General features: G+C 38.2%; 2 protein-coding genes across 3 annotated transcripts; one reads left to right on the forward strand and one right to left on the reverse strand.

The window, feature by feature from the left end:
• The first annotated feature begins 1,078 nt into the window (after positions 1-1,078).
• LOC119985102 (TBC1 domain family member 17-like) lies at positions 1,079-9,261 on the forward strand. Its single transcript, XM_038829273.1, has 11 exons — positions 1,079-1,567; positions 2,338-2,433; positions 3,106-3,209; positions 4,793-5,058; positions 5,714-5,836; positions 6,293-6,381; positions 7,037-7,142; positions 7,663-7,760; positions 7,855-8,115; positions 8,315-8,398; positions 8,956-9,261. Exons 1-11 carry the CDS (start codon positions 1,478-1,480, stop codon positions 8,968-8,970), a joined length of 1,332 nt encoding a protein of 443 aa, XP_038685201.1. The 5' UTR covers positions 1,079-1,477; the 3' UTR covers positions 8,971-9,261.
• Positions 9,262-10,850: 1,589 nt separating this feature from the next.
• On the reverse strand, positions 10,851-14,012 carry LOC119986176 (COBRA-like protein 10). Of its 2 annotated transcripts, none has more exons than XM_038830734.1 (3): positions 13,284-14,012; positions 11,561-13,029; positions 10,851-11,095 (listed from the first exon to the last, which is right to left on the reverse strand). In XM_038830734.1, exons 1-2 carry the CDS (start codon positions 13,852-13,854, stop codon positions 11,603-11,605), a joined length of 1,998 nt encoding a protein of 665 aa, XP_038686662.1. In that variant the 5' UTR covers positions 13,855-14,012; the 3' UTR covers positions 10,851-11,095; positions 11,561-11,602. The 2 variants fall into 2 exon arrangements, with proteins under 2 accessions (XP_038686662.1, XP_038686661.1); XM_038830733.1 differs by having other exon boundaries at positions 10,851-11,098.
• Positions 14,013-14,036: the final 24 nt, after the last annotated feature.

Genomic DNA, 14,036 nt, shown 5'->3' on the forward strand with positions numbered 1-14,036 from the left:
ACCGTAAACCCAAAAAGCTGCAATTAATGAAAATGTCAAACGAGACTAATGAGAACTAAGAAAAGATAAAACTATTATTAGTATTTATATCTAATTAGTATCAAGGTTTTCATCAAAGACTTTAGACAACCCTGCAAAATCGCACAAGACGTAGACAGTGAAGTTTGGACATCGATGTAGTGTCGGTCGAGGAAGCTCCGATGGTCCAATCATTCAACGGTTGGATAATTTATAGTGAGAAAAGTGAAAAAGCTTCTTAGAGAGAGAGGGAGATATACCAAGTAATTGAAAGAGAGTCAATGAGATTGGGGCCTCACATATTTATAGCGCTATGGGTCACATGACCTGCACATGTCGACCGTACGAATGAGCCTTGGGCTTTGATTGGGCCCCAAGGCCTCTATAGGAGCTTCCCGACAAGTATAACCTTTGAGCCTTTGGGGAATAGATGGGCCTTCTTATGCCTTGGGCCTACCGAATTCGACTTAGACTCTCGTGGGTCTATTGTCGACTGGATCTTGGGCCTTGGGACTACTTAGCTTAGACTCTTGTGAGTCTGTTATCCATCGATTGGGTCTTTTGTGGGTCTGGCAATATAGTTTTAAATGATGAATGATTTTTGACGGATACAATTACCCTATCATCGAGTGAGAAATTTTTGTGCGAGTAGCTCTAACTACTCAAGTTTAAGTCCATATGGGATGTGGGCAAACTAAGCAAGAAAGAAGGAAAGAGATTATTGACTATGAATGATCCCATGATGTTGGATACATGATGAAGTAGTGGTCCCCATTACAGAGAAAGCTGCAGGCATAAATCCAACCTTTCAATTTCGGCCCATTGGGCTCGCTGTTGTGACTTATAGTAGCCCAGTCATACCACTCTGCACGTTGGAATCTACCTTTCAATTCCGGCCCATTGGGCTGGCTGTAGTGACTTAGTAGCCCAGCCATACCACTGTACACGTTCATCACACGCGCCACCGTGGGAGCATAAGGTCCAAAGAATGTAGCATTTATTTGCCGCAAAACACGAGGCGGAAACCAGGTCCCATGATCACGCGCTCTTCTCTCTTTGTCACCCATCACCCAACAAAACTAAATTAACGCATTAAACGACTGGAGTTTGGTGTCTCTTGAGATGGAAGAACCCATCTCACAATTTTGACAGCGACAACAAATTAAAAACTCCCCACCACCACCGCCACCAGCAGCAGAGAAGCATCTCAACCACCGGCAATATATACTGAACGACGAAACAAGAAGAAAGCGTATTAGTAAATAAATAAAAAAGACGACCTTTTTTCATCTCTATTTGATTCTGTCAAATCTCTCTTGCCGGCACCATTGACTGAGTCCCCCAATTTGAGTCAAAGAACGTATTTTTCTTGGAATTTTTGAGGTGGGGGTGCCAGCTTATTGGTGCTTGGTGAAGAGATTTGATTGTATTGTTGACGTGATTGATTGATTTCTTGCAAATGTGGGGGAGCGCGGCAGAGCCTGCGGATTCTTATTATGAGGTCCGCCCGGAGTGCACCGATGTGCCCAAGACCCGATTTAAAATCAAGGTTTGTTGCTCTCTTCTGTTGTGTTTTGAATACCCATTACCCTTGATTTGGATTACTTTAATATCTGTGATTGTGTTTAGTTTGAGTTTGAATGATTTTATGGGTTCTAGAGCTACATTGTGTTATTGTGTTTCGTGTAATTTAAGTTAGATCGTGTGCATCAATATAATTTGGATTCTTAATTGTGTGAAATGTGGCTTATTGTGCTCATTTGGGTTTTGATTTGAGATTTCATTGATTTGAGAGACTCAAGATCAAGAATTTTTATTTGTGTATTCAACCATGTTTGTAGATAGAGCACTTTTAAAGACATTTAATCAGAATCATATCTCTAAAGCGCTTTCGAGCTGCGGGTTTGTTTTCAAATCTGATGCACAATGATTAAGCTGAATGCTCTAAGTAGTTAGTAACTACAACTTGAGAAAGCTTTATTTGGTCTTGGTCGTTTTAGTAGTTCTTTGTATAGAAAACAATCAATAATGGGAACACTCATTTTAAACAAACAGTTATGGTGATTAGTACACAAGTTTACGGTAGAAGTTTTACCATTTTTATGAGGTGGGTGCTTTTTATTTGTGCTCGTTGGACAATGTGGATGTCTCATTATTTTAGCTAAGTGATATGTGCTGTGAGTGTGCATTATATTGTAGACAGACTTCATAAACTCAACCAGTTCTATACTTCTGTTAGTTTTGATTTGCTTTCTGTACTGAAAAAATATTTTATTTGACTTGGCAACCCTGAATCTTCCCTTTGATCTGCTTGTGCAGCCTGGTAAAACCCTTAGTGCAAGGAAATGGCAGGCTGCATTTTCCACTGAAGGATATCTGGATATGGGCAAAGTTCTAAATCGAATTCAACGTGGGGTAAGAGCATAACCACTTTATCATGATTGTTGATACTTGATTGTCTTGGAAAACAATTAAGTCTGTTGGAATATGGTATAAATGATGTGAAATGCCCCAACTCAAAAGGTTAACTTATTGGGTTGAATGACAAAGTAACTAATCTTAACATGGTATCGGAGCGGTATGTCTTGGGTTCAAACCTTAGACTCTGTAATTTAAACTCCCAACTTATTGTTGCCCCAAATGGTGTGGGCCTTTGTGAGAGCCCCTAGTGTTAAGCCTCGTTTGTTGTACACGTGGGCCGTCGGATTGTCTAGCCCACACATGAGCGGGAATGTTGGAATATGGTATAAATGATGTGAAATGCCCCAACTCAAAAAGTTATTGTATTGGGTTGAATGGCAAAGTAACGAGTCTTAACAAAGTCGAACCTCACTCCACATAATTTTGTGTCCAATTTTTGTTAAGCATTAGCTTTTATGAATATTGGAATTTATCTCATCTGTCCATGCTGAGGTACTGTACATAGTTGTATCTAGTCAATCTGCAGTGTGTAGCTTAGGCGCAAACGTCAACTCAGACATGGATTAATCCTCTCATTCTACTTCTGTTAACTGAATCTCTATCATGTTTAACTTTCTCAAACTGTGGCATTGATTTCTCAGTAATATGTATGTTTGGCCCACTTAGGGTATCCATCCATCAATTAGAGGAGAAGTTTGGGAATTTCTGCTTGGTTGTTATGATGCTAAGAGCACATTTGATGAGCGAGAGCAGATTCGCCAGCATCGAAGGTATTCCTGCTATCTTGCTTTAATTAGACATTATCAAATTGGAAACCGAAATGTAAGTTTTCTTGTCAGTGAAGCAGCAGAAAATTGAAAAGAAAAAGAAAGTCGAAGTGTCGAGCTAATTTAGGGTCTTTGAATTCACGATAAGTAGCTGAAAACTTCTTGTTTACCGTGCCTCGATTTGAAAGAAATTGTACATTGTGACCCCACTTATATTATTCAGAAGCAAAAGTAAACAGGCTCCAACTTTGTCAATTCGCTCATTAATGAACAATTCAGAGGCGCGTGTTTAGTTAAATAAATGGATCTTTTGATTTTCTCTTGGTCTTTGGAAATTCCATCTCTATGAATACAACTGGGATTCCTTTTTTCTTTACTTGTGTTAACATCTTCTGGATAAAGTAGGTGGTTCATTGGGCTGGTAATCCATGAAGCTGATGTTCTCCATTGAGTCCATTCTATATCATGCAAAATGTTTTTAAGATTAGCTTGCAACTCATACAATGTTATATTTGGTTTATTCTGTTAACCTATATTTTGTGACCCTTGTGTCATAGGGTGTGTTTGGTGCACCATTATGCACCAGCATTTATGGTGCTGCACCAAACAACATTTTTGTGGTTAGAATTCCGAGGCAATTTTTGGACTATTTTATTACCATTTCAGAATTGTTGTACAATGGACAATTTTGGGACCATTTTGGTTTATATTATCCTGCATCATAAATGCGTCTTTCTCTTTTTAGTCAGAATTTTTTTTTGTTCAGTTTAGTTGGCACGTGATTAGTAAGAATGTGTTTTCTCTAGGCACTGAGTTGGAGGCTGTTGCAATACTCAAGAAGCTCTTGTTTTCAAAATTTTACTGTTATTCTCAGAGTATTGCCTGTTTAAGATGAGAACATTTTTATTAAATAATGACTGATATTATGTCATTTATCTAGTATATTTCTTCTTAGGACCATCCTGTATTCTGTCATGAGGATATCAATTGTATGAGCATTTATCGTAAATTGAAGAAATAAGGAGATTCTACCTGAAATTTTAGTGTAAAGCTGGTATATAGCTGTGTGCATAAACTTTCTGAGATGTTTTTGTTCATAATCATATTAAATTTTCTAAGTGTCAAAATCTCCATTATTGAATAGCAATTGTCACTTATCCTTTATTCAAACCCTTGAATAATTATGGATCTCTTACAAATAAGTTATTTGAAATGACTACTATGTAATATGTAAAAAAAAACAATAACTTTCACTTTTCCCATGTGGCCTAGTGGTAGAGTTGCAGGGGTGCGCAACCTAGAGGTCACGAGTTCAATTCTTGGAAACGGCCTCTCCACATATTATGTGGTAAGGTCTGCATACATCTTGCATGTCCCAAACCCGCTAACTGGGGGACCTTGTGCACGGGTGTTGTTGACCTTTTTTTTTTACCTTCACTTCTCCCTTGGAGTACATTTATTCTTGTATTGCTTTTGCCTTTCTATCTGGTACCCCTTTTTTTACTTTAAGACTTTTCATTTGTGCTTAAATTTGTTCTCTTTTATGGGACACTTATTAATGTGATTTTTGTAAATACACGATTTAGAGAGCAATATGCTACGTGGAAGGAAGAGTGTCGAAAAATGTTTCCCATTGTTGGAAGCGGCAAGTTTATTACAGCACCTGTAATCACTGAACATGGTCAGCCCATTCAAGATCCTTTAGTACTTCAACAAACAAATCTCGGAAAGGGTCCTTTAACCCCTCAGGAGACTGCAAATGCTTCTAGTATGGACATGATTAAGGAGCTTACAAGTCGTGGTCCGCTGGACAAGAAAGTGATCCAGTGGATGCTTACACTTCATCAAATTGGTATGTTTGTCATTTGACTTTGAGTGCACGCTTCTCTTTTTCTTTCATGGGAAATTGATTCTTAAAACTCTTTTTTCCTTGCGGTCTGCTCTTCAATAGTGATTCTAATTGGTGTGCTCATAAGCATCAAAGACTTTGATTTCAAACATCTAATCGGATCAATCTAGCTTGAAGAAAGATTTTCTGGAACACTATGGCACCATAATGGGTTCTCATTTCCCACAGACGCCTTTACATTTTTCTTGTTCATGTTATAGTATGCAGATTGATGATTAATTTTTATCTGACACCAGTTTCAAAAGGCTAATAGAAAACTTCAGCTTCTTTCTAGGTTTAGTTTTGCCATTGCTTAAGGACTGAACTTTAATCACTATCTTTATATGGAATTGTTCCCGATTTCTGATGTGAGTTGTGGCACTACACGTCACTTAACGCATGAAACCAGTTTAAAAGTCCTTCTGTTAGAGTTGAATTGCTTATTTTGATTGCTTTGGTTTTGATCTCATTTGACAATTGGAAATGCAGCATCTAAGTTAAACCTCTTGCAAATTTTTAATATTATAACTTAAAACAGCATTATACTGATCCAAGATTTATTTTTGTTCAACAACTTTGAAAACAGTGACACTTTCTGCTTGGATTAATTTTCTTCTAGGTCTCGATGTGGTTCGCACTGACAGGACATTGGTGTTTTACGAGAAACAAGAAAATTTGTCAAAACTTTGGGATATTCTTGCTGTCTATGCATGGATAGACACAGATGTTGGCTATTGTCAAGGTGGGTGATCACTGATCAGATAACTTACTGTTTAGTGTAGGCCGTGTTTTTAATTGTTAGAAATATCTTTTCGGATAAAGATTCATGTCAATCTATTTTTTAACGTTAGTTGCCTTATGGATTTTCTACTCATTCTAAACTTGGTCACTCAGAAATTCTGGATGAAGTTACTTTACATTTTGGTCAGCCAAACTTCTTTAATATTTATAAAAGCGGATATATTTGTTGCAATTGGACATTTGCTAAGAGAAAAAGAGTTAATATATTTTCTAGAAAGGAATATTTAGTAATCTTTAGTTAGCTTATGGGCACAGATTGTTCATCTATTTTCTACTTTGTAAAATCTCATTATTTTTACTTCACCTCCCCTGTGCAGCAAAAAGTGATAAATTATTTTATCATCTGTATACAGTGAGTTCTTGTTTTAAATATGAAATTTATGACAATGCTGAGCAGGAATGAGTGACCTTTGCTCCCCCATGATAATGCTCCTTCAAGACGAAGCTGATTCATTTTGGTGCTTTGAACGATTGATGCGTAGATTGGTACTTTTTATTATTTTCTTGCACTATGTTGCTTCTTATGAATGAACATTCACAGCACCTGGGCTTCACGAAACTTTAGTTTGCATGGTGCATTCTCCTCCATATAATGTTTTGATATTATTACTTAAATATAGTTAGGGACAATTAGTTTCCTTCTGACTATGTTACTTTTAGCTCTCATGATATGCTGAATATATTCAATGGTTTTATTGGATGATTGGGGACTGTAGCTAGAACTTGTATTCATGTACGCTCTTGCTGTAATTTGATACTGCTTGCTGGTTTAACTTCCTGTCTGGGGATAATTAATTAAAATAAAAACTTCCATGGGGGGGTTTAACTAGTACATGGAACATTATACCAGAAACCAAATTACACCCATTGGGAATTTTACGTGGAAAAGTTCAGACAATGTGAATTTCTGTCATAACAATGACATCATCCGCCTATTAAAAAAAATAATTAGGTCGTTCAGAGATTCTGTACTGTCCGTTGTTTGAAATCTTTCTTTGATGATTAATATGTACCTCATTTTGTTATGTGATTATTAAGCTATGGTGCTTTTGAAGTTTACAGAAATGTAAACTTTGTCTTACATGATCTTGACTAAAACTGCGGTTTCTTACGATCTGTGTTTGTATGTTAAATTTTAAAGCGAGGAAATTTCAGATGCACCGAGACCTCAGTAGGGGTGGAGGCACAGCTTAGTAATTTGGCAGCAATTACTCAGGTTGTTGACCCAAAACTTCATCAGCACTTAGGTATTGATTTAAGTCTCTTTTTTTTTCCTTACCTTTTATACATTTAGGTTAGAGGATACATTATACATCAGTCAATATAACCTATAACGCTGCAACTTACACAATTGTATATTAATGCACAGTTATTCTTACATGTTTTGAAAAGGAAATAAATAATAGTTAAGTCATTCTATTCTCTATAGGGGGGAATTTCCCCTTTTTTTTGAGTGAAAGAATTATTAATCATGAGGAACCGAGAGGTTGCTGCTCATGTACATCAAGAGGATGCTAGGTTTATAGCATCAAATGATTTACCAATATAATAAGTAGGAAACCAGGTATAATGACCAAAAGAATGAAAACCACTGTTTACTGGGAGGTTGCAGAGAAGAAAACAATAATAGGGGAAAAATGTGATTGGATTGGCAACTATTATTCCTTTTTAAGTATGTATTATGAAATTTTCACCATTTTTTCTCTTATTTTTTTAATGGTCAATATGAAGTAACAGGAATTTCGTTCTTCTGATTTTGGACTATAGACACTCTAGGTGGAGGTGACTATCTATTTGCCTTCCGGATGCTTATGGTTTTGTTTCGTCGAGAGTTTTCCGTTTGCGATTCCCTGTACCTCTGGGAGGTGTGATTCAACTTCTCTTTTGTTGATCAAAGTTCATTTCACCTCGGGCTCTCACCAGCATAACTTCAGCTTCTGTTGTCTTATTCTTTAACAGATGATGTGGGCCTTGGAATATGACCCTGATTTGTTCTCCAAGTACGAAGATCCTGATGTCACAGCTGATAAGGGTGAGGGATCTAAAGGAAAGCCGAAGTCAATACGACAGTTTGGGAAGTTTGAGAGAGAAAATGTGAGAAATGGAGCGAGTAATTCAGATGCTCCACTCCCCATTTCTGTTTTCCTTGTTGCCAGCGTTTTGAAAGAGAAGAGCTCAAAGTTAATGACCGAAGCTCGTGGCCTGGATGATGTTGTCAAGGTTAGCTTAATAAGTGAATATGCTTATAGGCTTATAGCCACATAAGAACAATTGATAAAGGCCTAAAGAAAGGGAAAGACCAGAAGCTGCAAAACATGCATACTGTCAATTGCAACGTTTATAATTTGTTTTGCTGTAGATTTTCTTTCTATATACTCATTCCTTTACTTTTTTTTTGTCCCGTTCATCCTCTTTTCAGATATTGAATGACATAACCGGAAATTTAGATGCCAAGAAAGCTTGCACTGGGGCAATGAAACTTCACAAGAAATATTTAAAAAAGGTATTGTTCTTTCTTTCATTGAAGGGGTCTTACATATTGGTGATGCATTTGAATTGAGAGTGTGTTTGGAAAACGAAAGGAAAGTAGGGAAAAAAAATAAGTGGGAAATGCCAAGAGGAGAAAGTGATAAAATCTTAAAAGACATGGCGTTAGTTACGAGTTCATTTGGCTCTACATTGTAGTGCCTCAAAGCATAAAACAAAATGATTTTACAACAAAATTATTTCATTGAGATTTTGTAGTTCCTAGTGTTTGTTAGTTTAATATATTGCATACAATGTTAAATTTAACAGTTAAAGTTCATGTAATGACCTGTTGAGAGAGAGTTGCAGCTGTCGGGTTTATGTCTAGTTACTTTATGGACCAGTTTTTGGGAAGAAAAGAAAGTAGTGGTTCATCATAGTTCCATGATAGTTATGTCCTTGGTGCCTGGATAGTACATTTTTCAGTCATGACCGTGCGTGTGTTGCTGATTTCACCATTGCTTTCCTATCACTTATTTATAAATATAGCTTCTTCAAGCTGTTCTTCTCACTGCGCATTCGTTGTTATTGCAGGCCAAGAAGCCATAGTTTTACCACATAAGCACACGATTCTTTTTTTTTTTTTTTCTTTTCTGCGGATTCAGAAGAACAAGGGATGCCTATGCAGTTCTCTTTTATCTTATCTTGCTGATCTATAAGGTCTGAAAGTCTCTACTCAGGGACCACACAATCATACAATTGGAGCAAAATGCTCTTGTAGAAGCAATTTGTTGTATGTGAAATCAGTCTGTCTCATTCTTTGTACACGGAACGTTCTTTGCACATACAACTTCGCTTTATTCAATGAAATACAGAGAAAATAATATGCCTATACCAAAATCTACCATGTATCAATGAAGTACTTCTACTTTCTTTCGCTAATTTCTTCGAATAAGACGACGTGCCGATACAGATGCTTGTAGATAATATGTTCATTTTGCTGAAGCCTTCTCTTCTGCATATTGTGTTTTCTTTCATGACTTGGGATTGCAGTGTAATGGTAAAGTTTGTTTCACTTCAGTGCATTGCTTTCATGTCTTGAATGTTTGTGTTTATGTAACTTGACCAAACTTAAAGGGATTCTGGTTGTTTCTTTCTACTTTCTAGTTTGGGAATTGAAATGGTGGCTGGGAGAACATATGCCCAATGCTACAGTTGCAGTGATGGCGTAATTTAGAGGTCACAGTTTTCAATTCCCAAAAACTGCATCTTTCACATAAGGTCTGTTAGTCTCCGATCCCGCCACTGTTGAGTAAGGGTGACAAAACTCTGTTCAGTTCGGATGACCAAATTTGACATGTATTAAACCAAATTTGAACATAAACCAAACGTAAGTTGTCGTCTGAAATTTGAGTTCAAATACAAATTTCTTGTCCGGTTTAAAATTAGGTCCGGGTTAAAACGCATAAATCTTGTTTGATTTACTTGTTGGGGCCCTAATCTGGATTAGCTTATTGTCCGATTTACTTGTCCGGATTTAAAACAATCCGGTTTAGTCAATTAAGTACGTCAGAAATCCAATCTGGGTTAAGGTCCGGACATATTAATATTTTATAAACACGTGTGGTTGTCCAATACGAAACCTTTTTTTCGCCATCCCTATTGAGGAGAAGCATTATCTTCACATATTATGTGGAGATAAGGTCTATCAAATCTCCGACCAAAGCTACAATACGCGGCATCAAATTAGTCAATAAAATCAAAGCCTAAACCATTCAACTATAACGTAACCAGGGAAGACCTATGGGATACATGTTTCACTTAATTTCCATATTTTTGTTAGTTCTTAGGATACATATGATTTTAACATACCATTGTTTCACACTTCCAACTCTATTAAACTTTTTTTCCCGTGTAAGGTAAGGTTAAAACATGTAAGAAAATGCATCCAGCCCAATGGGCCGGTGCGGCTCATTTGACTATATCGGAAATAGCTACGCTAACTTAAAATCAAACTCTCAACCTCTCAGAAATAGCTACGCTAGCTTAAAATCAAACTCTCAATCTCGGACGAAATTCTTTACATCTCTGAACTTTACATTGAATTGACTCTTTCAATCTCGACGATTGAATAATAATTAGTTATTATGATTTCTAGCAAGCCGCTATGGTGAAATCGGTAGACACGCTGCTCTTAGGAAGCAGTGCTAGAGCATCTGGGTTCGAGTCCGAGTAGCGGCATGGCAATTTATACCTCTAAAAAGTTCCTATAATGAATTCAATTACTTATTTGAATTGATTCTATAGAATCCTGGGGACCTTTTCTTTTATGATATTTTCTACTTTAGAGCATATATTAACTCATATATCCATTTCGGTTGTTTCCATTGAGACAACCGGTTAGACTATTGTCAAATGATTTCTTCCCAAATGTCTAATTACCCAATTAAAAATTAAATTGGGGGTTATTGATTGCTGTGATAACCACTTCATAATTTTGTATTTACATTTAAAAATGAAAAAATCCATGGAAAAGACTCTCTACTAGTAATTGAAACTTCATAAAAATCATAATAATATCTATTTTTTTGAACTTGTTACAATCTCTGCATCTGCCTTTGAGTGTGTCAACTTAGAGTAAGAGTGGTACTAAAAACAGCCATTGGAACCATTTGTTGCTTTACATTTCTCCATTTTCTACAGCCACCCAAGTCATACATAGAGAGCTCTTCCCCTGCTGAGAAATAACAATCTGATATTATTATCATAAAATATGAACAATAAGTGTTTGCAGATAATAAAATGTCCAAGTATGTATGAAGCCGGGGGTAATGTAGCTTTTGGTCGCTGGAAGAGCTGTCAATTTCTAACTCAATCATTGAATGTTCAAACGTTCCAACTTAGAAACCCAAAGTTGAAAATTGTTCCAATATGCATACACGGACAAATTTTTCACTGTTCGAGCAAATTCCTTATATTGATTTTTTATGCCACATCAGCAATTTGATTGTCCGAATAGTTAAAAATCTGTCTAAGTGTGCATGTTGGAACAATTTTCAACTTTGAATTCTTTAGAACGTTTGAATATTTGATAACCGAGTTGGACCTAGTCAACTTTTTCCGGGACCAAGAGTTGCATTGCCCCTATGAAGCCATGGAAAACTTAGCTTAAATGCAAGAGCAATGGTTGAATTCTTACCAAAGCTAACCCCTAAAATATACTGACAAAAAACCAGGATGATCATCGATGAAAACGGTCAGCCATAAGAACGAAAGTCGCGATTGCAATGATCAGGGCAGGCAAGAACTGAACACCAGACTGATGAGCTGCTGCACTTTTCCTGGGGAATTCCTTAGGGAGTGCACACTCTTCACCATTGAAAAAGACCTTTGTAGGGAAGCCATCACCGCGGGCGATATTGATTCCGGGAGTCTTTTTCTTGGTGAAAGAGATCACTGATTGTTGCTTTCCAGGAACCCTTGGATCCTTATCAGGATTAGTCCCATTTACCTCTCCCATCAAGAAATTTGACCCTTTTAGGCCTTGAACAATTATGGTATTGTTGCCGGTCAACTTTGTACCATTGAAGGAATAGACATTTTCGTACCCCGGCACGGCCTTGTTTAGCTTAAATGCTGCAAACCAATCCTCAAAAGGCTGGTCTGCCCAATTGAATAGTGTAATTCTTGCTGTCCATCCACTCTTGTAATCAGAATTGATGTGCCAATTTAAGCTGACTCCACAATTATCAGGACAAGGTAATTGTTTTGGTATAGGCCTGTGCTTGAGTCTAGCCCAAGCTTTGGCTTTCTCTGTCCGGTTAGCGAACGGGACGAGCAAGGCGTCCGGTGGGAGGAACATTGCAGGTGCATTGGGGTTACATTTGGTGTCCTCATTGCATCCACAAGCACAAGTAGGGCAAGGAACAGCAGATTCATTGTAGTAAGCAGAGAATGATACACAACACCTTGATGCTCTAGCTTTTGGTCTTGTAATGTTGCAGACAACTTGCCAACTAGCTGCAGCTGTGCTTATAGCCTGAAGCCCGCTCGGGTCCGGAAATTCTGTAGGATCTACCCTTACTGGAGGTCCACATTTGTACTCAGGATTCAGTACTCCATCAATTTTCCAATGATGGGGAGGCTCCAGAGCTGTCCTGTTCAGATTAGGAGGCATTTTATAGACCCTAAGTTGGAATATCGACCTCGCTTTGCTTTCATCCATCAATGTAGGCAAAATGGTTCCATTTCTGCAACAATAAGGTATTTTCCCAACTTTGGTGTCGTTGGCTCTATCAGCAGGCAAATCAGACATCACCGGTCGTTTTTCACAGTTCATGACATTAGAGAAATCAAAATCCTTGTAGTTTTTTCCGGCTGGACCGTAGAGGCACTCAGAGTAGTCTCTCTTGTGGGTGTAGGCACCTTTCATGTCGTAAATGAATTCTCCATGCATCCATTCCCAGGTTAAGTTCCAGTGATCAAGACGGCCTAATGGGTGGTTGTTATCAATGGTGACTTGAGCTTGGTAGCTTCCTTCATAGGATTGAAGAACATCATATGTCATCGATAGATCGCCATTTAGACGAGGATGGAACCGGGTTTTCTTCACCGGTTTCAGCTTGAATTTTGGATTCCTCTTGCAGCATACATGCATACCAGTTTTCCCTGTATAAATATGTTGTAAATTAGTCCAGATACTGAATTACACCATTAGTCAAGACATGTTGTATCCCAAAATTTTAAAGTTCAAAATCATATGTGAAATCCGAGTTTTGGACTCAAGAAGCGAATATTGGTTGATTCTTTTCTCTCTCTTTTTTGTAACGTGAAACTCACCCAGCTAACCACCAGACTACTAACTCATAAAATACTGGTTGATTCTGCTACCATGTGAATCACCGTTAATACGAAATCCTTACCTTCCTTGGTTGGTGCAGGGCAGATATACCCATCATTGACAAGCTTGATTGTCTTAGGCATAGGCACACCGGGAGGCTTGATACCAAACTGTGTACCAGTAATTTCAATGTTGACTGCAATCTGGTTCCAATCTCCAGCTGTGTCAATAGATGTTTTCAAGTCAGGCATTGCATCTCCTGCAAATGTAGTACCATTCCCAACTGCGGCAGGGAAGTCACCACCGTCAACAATTACCGCTCCAGTGGCGGACACCAGGATCTCTTTGTGCTGGAACCCCACAAACATCTTCCACCCCTTCAACTCATCTTGTGCTGCATTGAGAATTGATGCTGTAGCCTTAAACGCCCACGCTTGCGCGGTTGCGTTTTTAACATGTGGAAACTCTTTCTCCCTAGAAGTGAATGTATAGGAAAGAAAGATTCCATTGCAGTTGTCTAATGCCGGTGGTGGGGCGGCCGGGGTGGTGGGCTCGTCATAGTCTTGGCCATGACAAAATGATGCCAATCCAATGAACAATGTTAGAAGCAGTACATTATTAACATTGTCTGTACTACTCCTTGGTATCTTCATGCCTGCTTCTGTTGCCCGCAATGGTTAGCGGAGCAAGAGAACAGGCAGTGGCGGTGGTGATGGCAAAGGTGGAGCTGAGGCAGAGAAGACAGGCCGCGTGCCACAACGCAACGCGGCGGGAGGAAAGTCTGTGGGGGAAAACCCATTTGAGGGTGATATGGAAGAGTTCATAAAAGGGGAGA

The sequence above is a fragment of the Tripterygium wilfordii genome, chromosome 19 (assembly GCF_013401445.1).
Source record: "Tripterygium wilfordii isolate XIE 37 chromosome 19, ASM1340144v1, whole genome shotgun sequence".
NCBI classification, from domain to species: Eukaryota; Viridiplantae; Streptophyta; class Magnoliopsida; order Celastrales; family Celastraceae; genus Tripterygium; species Tripterygium wilfordii.

What these genes read in the sequence shown, in the direction of transcription:
- LOC119985102 (XM_038829273.1), top strand. Translation starts at nt 1,478, where the DNA reads ATGTGGGGGAGCGCGGCAGAGCCTGCGGATTCTTATTATGAGGTCCGC. An exon ending in GCTTACACTTCATCAAATTG is followed by an intron (nt 5,059 to 5,713) that starts GTATGTTTGTCA and finishes ATTTTCTTCTAG; the next exon opens with GTCTCGATGTGGTTCGCACT. An exon ending in ATTCCCTGTACCTCTGGGAG is followed by an intron (nt 7,761 to 7,854) that starts GTGTGATTCAAC and finishes ATTCTTTAACAG; the next exon opens with ATGATGTGGGCCTTGGAATA.
- LOC119986176 (XM_038830734.1), bottom strand. Translation starts at nt 13,854, where the DNA reads ATGAAGATACCAAGGAGTAGTACAGACAATGTTAATAATGTACTGCTT. An exon ending in CCCTGCACCAACCAAGGAAG is followed by an intron (nt 13,030 to 13,283) that starts GTAAGGATTTCG and finishes ATATTTATACAG; the next exon opens with GGAAAACTGGTATGCATGTA.